Raw genomic sequence first — 8,691 nt, 5'->3', positions numbered from 1 at the left:
AGGATTTAAGTGGGAAATGTATGTCAAACCTTAAGTGAGTGTCTGCTTAGTGTATGTTAATGATAAATTTTTGACAAATATATTAAGGTTGGTTTGGGAACCCAGGTGGACACTTTGTTCAAAGAGAATATTAAATATCTCTGATCAGTAAGGATTCTGCCATTTCACTGTAAGCGTGTCACAAAATTTTACCTCTTCTACTCATTTAGAGAGTTAGGATAGTTATTAGAGGAAAATACAGAAGTCTGTCTCTGACTTCTCTCAAGATTTTGCCATATAATGCCAATTTTGACTGTCAATTAGCACGATATATGATGCAAAATCCTTGAGTGTTAACTCAAATAAAATACAAGATCACACCTACCAAATGACTACCAAAGTAAACAAGAACTTTGCATTTCTTGTTTACTACAATGAAATTAACCCTTGTGTCATATCTGTGACAAGGCTGTCATTCAATAAATAATTCTGGAATAATAAAAAAAAAAAACATGTTCTCTGATTCCAGGGAAGGAAAACTTGCAGGGTATTGTGAAGATGTGATATACCATTGGCGCTCTATTGTGACAGACTGTTTTAAAACCATCAACAGGAATGATCAAAAATTACTTAAAAATAAACAACTTTATATAAAGAGGTCATTGCTATGTTTTTATGACTACTTCGAAAATTTCTAATGTTCCCTTTTTCTTCATGCCCATCAGAGACATGAGAAACATGAAGAAGGATAATCAAAGCAGTGTATCCATGTTCCTCCTCCTGGGGCTCCCCATCCGTCCAGAGCAGCAGGGCCTGTTCTTTGCGCTGTTCCTAGTCATGTACCTGACCACAGCGCTGGGGAACCTGCTCATCATCCTGCTCATCAGGCTGGACTCACGCCTCCACACCCCCATGTACTTCTTCCTCAGCCACTTGGCCTTCAATGATGTGTGTCTCTCATCTGTCACTGTCCCTAAGACGTTGACAAATTTGCACACTAATCAGAAGTCCATCCCCTATGCAGCGTGCATCTCCCAGACATATTTTTTAATACTGTTTGGTTCTCTTGACAATTTCCTTCTTGCAGTGATGGCCTATGACAGGTATGTGGCCATCTGTCAGCCCCTCCACTACACCACCATCATGAGGCAGGAGCTGTGTGTCTCCTTAGTAGCTGGGTGCTGGTTTTTCAGCTCTTTCCACTCTCTGTTGCACACTCTGCTCTTGGCCCGACTATCCTTTTGTGGTGACAATACCATCCCCCACTTCTTCTGTGACCTCACCACACTCCTGAAGATGAGTTGCTCAGACATCTCACTCAATGAGTTAATCATCCTCACTGAAGGAGGAATGTTCTTCATTGTTACTTTGAGTGGCATCTTGGGCTCCTATATCTGGATTTGGACCACAGTCCTGAGAGACCCCTCTGTTAAGAAATTGCTCAAAGTCCTTTCTACCTGTGGCTCCCACCTCCTCGTTGTGTCTTTATATTATGGGACAATTGCAGAAATTTACTTTTTCTCCTCATCATCCAGCTCCAGTGATAAAAACATAACTGGTTCTGTGATGTATATGGTAGTTACCCCCATGCTGAACCCCTTCATTTACAGCCTGAGAAACAGAGACATGAAGCGCGCCCTGGAAACACTTGCTAACCGGACTAAGTTACTTATGTGAAAACACTCGATGTCGATGGATTAATAATCACTCTCTCTGCTTACATACATCAGCTTTCATCACTAGACCTACTCAATGCTTCTGACATTTGCTTAACAATTCCTGGAATACATGAAGCCTAGCTGTAACATCACAGGTCGTGGGGTTGGGGGGTAGGGAGGATGTTAACTGGCAGAACTGAGAATGGCAAGTCCTTCTGTCCCACCAACTCCATGAATTCCTGACTTTCTTCCCCTGGATCCTCAAAATCAGTGCAATCAGGGAGTAAGAAAGAATATCATAAAAATTTCTGTTAATATAAATTGAATTTCAAACTTTTAGAACTGACATTCCCATAAGAAGCTTTTGTTACTCACAGCTTCATTTCCTCCTAAGTTGGTTTATTTTATTTGACTTTCCTTTAATAAAAACGTACATTAGTACAATTCTGAAAGTCTTCTATTATCAGTAAGAGCTTTAGTTCTTTCTAAAAAAACAATTTCTGAGGTGCTTGAAAGATCTATATCTTATTTGGTAGTAATAACACTGGATATATGCTTGTGTAAAACTTCATCAGGCTACACATTTTAAATGAAAATACTTTGTCATGCATGTTAGACAGTAACACAAAAAGAGTGGGTGAGAAAAACATGGTTTTTTTTTCCATGATTATAATATTACGAGTACAATACTTTGGGTGATGTGTATGCATAAACTGTATAAATTTGGGAGTGTGTATTTTACAGTTAACATGTGTGACCTCACAGTATGTAAATAATATATATAATATACACACATGATACTTTCATATGACTATACAGACATAAATATTTATATGAAATAACATATAAAAGAATGTCATTATTCTGGTGATGAGATCTCCTAACTTTCCTACTTGCTTTTATCATTTTCTCCAAATTCCTGTCATTTACTCATTCATGTAAACAAAAGGCTTTTCTTAAATGGTTATCAAGCATCAGGCATATAGGTGTGGGGTGGTCAGACGTGCTGATTTGGAAACCTTTCTTGTTGTTCACCTGCTATAAGAGTTGGAGGAGTGAACTCAACCAACTCTTCAGGATGAGGTGAGGGTCAAAAGTGATAGAGAATAAATGTGCCAAATCATCACCAAACTCAGCCTCAAGAATTAGCTCATAAGCAATATCAGCAACACAAGGTTGAAGGAAATCAGAAGAGGAAATAATGATATCATTATTTAGTAAAAATATTTTTTAGTAAGCTCTATCAACATGGAATATTCTACGTGCTGTGAAACAAAGAAACCTTTAGAAAAACGAACAAAATTCTAACATATTATACTAATGGATATCCCAAGGGTAATTCTCTACATATAAGGTAGTAATTATATGAGACAACAAGAAAATTCACAGAGAAATAAAGAACAATGGAAATATTCATAATATTGGTAAACATAAAAATGTTAGTTTTCTGCACAGAGCATCAATGATAACATTGCAATCCCATAAAAGAACTACCAGATTTTTTTTTCTTTTTTTTTTCAGTGAAAACTGACAATCTGATTCTAGTTTCCTGAAGGAGATGAAAACACACTGGAATAGCTACAGTAGCTGTGACAAGAGGATGAGAGGAATCTTGGTCTCATGTATGACCTGATCATAAAAGTCCTGTAATCAAGTCAGACTCATGTTAGAAAAGGATGTAGAAATATGTCAATGGAACAGAACAGAGCCCATACATAGATCTATACTGTGTAGACCCCGGCACATCACAGAGGAGCAAGTGCTGGAGAGTGGAGGAAATACAGTCTTTCTGCAAAGGACGTTACAGTAACAGAATATCCAGAGTCAACAAAATGAACTTCCAGCCAAAACATGCACTGAGTATAAAATGCAACATTATTAAAATAGAAAATACTTTATCCCTTTGCACTCCTAACCATTTTACAATATTTTGATTTAATTTATTGTGCCATTTCAAGATAAAACTTCAGGGAAACATGCATGTCTCAAAAAGTTGCGTTGAAATAACTCAATTCCCTGTAATCACTAATAAATTGCAATGTCCCCTGAGAGGGGACATCCGAGTGATATGCTAGAATTCCGATGTCCCCTGAGAGGGGACAGCAGAGTGCAAAGGGTTAAAAATAAATAAAAAGTATAAAAATTTTAGAAGGATATATAGGATAAAATGCTGTGATGTGGGTTAAGCAAAGGTTTCTTATAAACAAAAAATTTTGGGCCTCCCCTGATGGCGCAGCGGTTGAGCGCTGGTTCAGTCCCTGGCCGCTGGCAAGGATCCCATTAAAAAAAAAAAAAAAGGCAAAAAAAAATTAATTCTTATAAGAAGGTACTAAAAATTGGACTTCACGATTTTTTGAAAAATACTTTTAAAAGAAGGCAACATAATAAACATGGGGGAAATAACTTAAAGTAATAAATTGGATAAAGCACTTGAAATCAAAATATGTGAAAACTGGGCCTCTCCGGTGGCGCAGCGGTTGAGCGCTGGGTTGTGAAGCTGCCCATAGCCTCTGCAGCGCTGGTTCGTTCCCCGGCTGCTCCCCGGCCACCTGAGGAGGGTCCCGCATGGCGCGCAGACCTCTCCTGCTGCCCGCTGCTCCCCTCAGCAGTGTACTTCGGTCCTTCTGCCTGCTCTGCTCCCCGCTCTGGCTCTGGTGAATTCTCTCATCCTCCTGCGCTTCTGACTGTACCCAGTGCGTGTATAAATAAATAAAATAAAAATAAATCTTTAAAAAAAAGTGAAAACTTTCAAAAAGGCTCAGCTTTGTGCAAAAAAAAAAATCTATTTAAAAATTGGGTAAAAGATTTGAACAAATGCTTCGCCAAATAATACAGACATGAGTATCTAATCATTACACTCAATAATGCTCCACATTATTAGAGATGAAGTAAATGCAAATTAAAGTCCCAAAGCATCATCACTGCACTCCCAGTAGAATGTTAAATTTATAAAACTGGCCATAACACCATTGACCAGACCAACTAGAATGTTAACCATTGACCAATCTAAGTGTATATTGGGGAATTCAAACTCTCATACACTGTATGTGAGAGTAAAAAATGATATGACAACTTCCCTAAAATGTGGACTGCACACTTTTTACCATTTGATGCTGCTCTCCCACGCTTCGGGATCACTCATTAGAAATGAAAGTCTATGTCCATTTAAATCTGGTCTATGAATTCGGCTTAATGTTAACAGCTCCAAAGGGAAAATAACCCAGTGTTAGCTGCAGGTCAGGGGTAGCCCGCGTATAGCAAAAGAGGTGAAAGGAGAGTGTGGGAGGAGGTCACAGGATGAATAACAAATGAGTGACAGAGTCCAGCACCCAGTGCTGTCTGAACAGGCGCTGGTGCCTCATGCTGAAGGAAGGTCACCTCATCCTGCTTCTCAGGTGGGACTGTGAGCAGGTCAGTGTCCCCTGATATCTCCACACTGCTCAAGTGCCTCCAACTAGCTCAGTCCCTCCAGCCTCTATGCAGGCTCCTCCCCAGGAAGAGATGGGAACTGAGACAGTCAAACCACTGTCTTTACTTAATCAGGAGGTGAGGGATCCTTCTGGGTCCTCTCAGTGGTTTATAAAGTCGTGCATCCTGGTTATTCTCTGGCATCAGGGACAGACGCAGCAAGCTCGGGAGGTGGTACACTCACAGAGGATGTCTTACTATTTGTTGCTGGTCTTCCCAGCAGGAGCTGAGGACTCAGACAATGATTAGGTGCCTGATGTAACAAGAAATGACACAGGCCAGAGCGGACGGGGATTCTAGGTGAGCAAAGTGTGTCTCTGTGCTCTGAGGTCAGATGTGCCTCCATGTGGGTCTGTGTGTGATCAGAATGTTCCCTCATAAATATATGTGTTGTGACCTCTCTCTTCTCACAGAGGGAGCATGAAGGGAAGGGAAGGGAATGAAAGGAAAGAGCAGACAGAGACAGAATTGGAGAGAGGTAAATGACACCCTATTCTTTTTCCCTCCTGCCCTAAGGCACAAAAACCAACTGGGTCCCCCATAAAGCAAGTGGGGACAGAGCTGAATGTTATCTGCAGACTCTTAATCAGCTCTTTGATCTCAAACATTTGCCCTCCCTCCATGGTTCATCTTTGGCTACTCATCTCAGGTAAGGAAAGGGACTGCAGAGGGTAAAGAGAGAAGATGTGCTCCCCACTTTGGAGCAGGAGTTCTGCATTTATCCATGAGCAGCAGGGGAGGGAGGACTTGAAATTTTTACAGAAATCATTTGGTAAGTGTGATCTTGTATTTTATTGAGTTCTAAATGCATGGCACTTCACGGTACAGTGTGGGACGTGTGTGTGTGCGTGTGTGTGTGAGTGTGTGTGTGTGTAAATGTGCTGATGTTGAATTCATAGATATTGTTTCTTTGCTGTTAGCTGCAACCTGATGTTCCCAGAGCCTCACTTGGATCACAGTTTCCATCTTTCAACACTGGTCCTTCTCTGTTTTGGAAGGAAGGTTCCCAGGTGCCTCCTCCACCAGGCAGGTCCATAATAGATGGGGCCTCAGTGCCTGCAGCAAGTCCACTGGGGCCCAGTCCTCATCTGGCCCTTACATGTTTGCCCTCTGACAATCAGATCCCTCCCTGGGAAAGGAGGGGTAACTACTCCCTCATACAATGGTATTTTGAGGAATAATGAGGCAATGAACATGGAATATGCAGACCACGCCTGGTTCATGACTGGTGATCAAAGATTCTTATTATCTTTCCACAAGCCAGTGTTAGTGTGATGGGATCACTGCTGTCTCCTACACAAGTAGAAGCTAGGAATGGGGCCCCTGTCTACCTTTCACACACACGGAGCACAGGGCCAGATCCATATGTGAGAGCCGACTGTAAATTGTGCAATGGTAAAGATGGTTGATAAGTCTTGGACCAACAGGAGTGACAAATAATGTCACTCGGCATATCTGAATTTTCAGAGATACTCTCTACTCTTAGAAGGGATTTGATATTCATGCAGATGGACTCTGCTCAGATCTATGTTGTCAATCACTGGCTGTACTTATGAGTGTGCACTTTTGCACACATTGACAATGTGTCTTTTGCTCCTCACAGTTACAGATATTATAGTGCTGGCTAATTAGTGCTATGATGAGGATTTAAATAAAAAGTGTATGTAAAACCTTAGCTCTAATGTGTGCTTAGTGTATGTTAATGATTAATATTTGACATTATTATTAAGGTAGGTTTGGGAACCTTGGGTGGATACTGTGGTGAAGGGAATATTAAATATCTCTGATCAGTAAGGATTCTGCCATGTCACTGCCTGTCTCCAATTCTTATTTCTTTTACTCTTATTTAGAGAGTTACTATATTCTGAAGAGAAAAGTACAGAAGTCTGTGTCCTGCTTCTCTCATGATTTTTCCTGCCATATCAGTTTATGATTTTGATTAGCACAATATAATGGCACCCAATCCTAGAGTGTTAGGACTTTGCATTTCTGTTCACTATGATGAACTCAGTGCTTTGTGTCAGATCTGGGACAAGGTTGTCGTTCAAAAAATAATTCTGGAATAAAGAAAAAATATCCTCCCATTCCATGGAAGGAAAACTTTAGGATATAGTGTGAGTGTTATGTACCACAAGCGGTGTATTGTGATAGACTCAACAAGCGGTGTATTGTGGCAAGTCTCAACAGATGTGAGCAAAAAAACAGAGGTCGAGTTAACAATACACATCCTCATGTAGGGAGGACCTAGCTTTGCTTTTAGGCTTCTTCAAGATTTCTACCTATCCTGTTTCCTTTATTCCCACAGAGACATGAGCAATATGAGGTGGGTGAACCAAAGCAGCGTGTCCGAGTTCATCCTCTTGGGGCTTCCCATCTGGTCAGAGCATCAGGATGGATTCTTTGCCCTGTTCCTGGGCATATACCTGACCACAATGCTGGGGAACCTGCTCATCATCCTGCTCATCAGGCTGGACTCGCGCCTCCACACCCCCATGTACTTCTTCCTCAGCCAATTGGCCTTCAATGATGTGTGTCTCTCATCTGTCACTGTCCCTAAGATGTTGACAAACTTGCACACTAGTCAGAAGTCTATTCCCTATGCAGGATGCATTTCCCAGATATATTTTTTAATATTGTTTGTTTGTCTTGACAATTTCCTTCTTGCAGTGATGGCCTATGACAGGTATGTGGCCATCTGTCAGCCCCTCCACTACACCACCATCATGAGGCAGCAGCTGCGTGTCTCTTTAGTAGCTGTGTCCTGGTTCTTCTCCAATTTCCATTCTCTGTTGAACACCCTCCTCTTCACACAACTGTCCTTTTGTGGTGACAATACCATCCCCCACTTCCTCTGTGATCTTTCTACACTCCTGAAGATGAGCTGCTCTGACATCTCCCTCAATGAGTTGGTCATCTTCATGGAGGGAGGGATGATTATCCTTGTGCCATTGATTGGCATCTTGGGCTCCTATATCTGGATTTGGACCACTGTCTTGAAAGAACCCTCTGCTAAGAAATTCTTCAAAGTCCTTTCTACCTGTGGCTCCCACCTCCTTGTTGTTGCTTTATACTATGGGACCATTGCAGAAGTTTACCTGTTTTCTTCCTCATCCACCTCCAGTGATGAAACCATAATTGCCTCTGTGATGTATATGGTAGTCACCCCCTTGCTGAACCCTTTCATCTACAGCCTGAGGAACAAAGACATGAAACGTGCCCTGGAAACACTTGTTAATCGGGCTAAGTTCCTTATGTCAAAAGATTCAAGATGAATATGTTAATAATCACTCTCTCTGCTGACAGACAACAATTTCATTAACCAGACTGCCTCAATGATTCTGACATTTGCTTAATTATTCTTGGATTAGATGATCCCTATTGCTACATCACAGATCTTGAGGTTGGAGAGTGAGGAGTACGTGCAGTGACAGGAATGAGAATGGAAAGTTCTTCAGTTTCACCAGCTCCATGAAATCCTTGCCTTTGTTTCATTCGCTACTCACAGAGCATGGAAGGAGGCGGGGGGGTCAGAAAAAAATATCATAAAACATGCTGGTAATGTAAGTTGAACTTCCAAATTTTAGAA

The 8,691-nt window shown here is 41.1% G+C and overlaps 1 protein-coding gene across 1 annotated transcript; it reads left to right on the top strand.

Moving 5' to 3' along the window:
• Positions 1-717: 717 nt before the first annotated feature.
• LOC311172798 (olfactory receptor 1J4-like) lies at positions 718-8,377 on the top strand (the record flags this gene model as incomplete). The annotated part of the gene is made up of 2 exons (XM_084236326.1): positions 718-1,082; positions 7,789-8,377. The coding sequence occupies 2 exons, from the start codon at positions 718-720 to the stop codon at positions 8,375-8,377; spliced, it is 954 nt and encodes a 317-aa protein (XP_084092452.1).
• Between the last annotated feature and the right edge of the window lie 314 nt (positions 8,378-8,691).

The sequence above is a fragment of the Talpa europaea genome, assembly GCF_964194135.1.
Source record: "Talpa europaea genome assembly, chromosome: 7".
NCBI lineage: Eukaryota > Metazoa > Chordata > Mammalia > Eulipotyphla > Talpidae > Talpa > Talpa europaea.
Note: the sequence above shows the minus strand (reverse complement) of the source record. Positions and strands in the feature narration are given on the sequence as shown.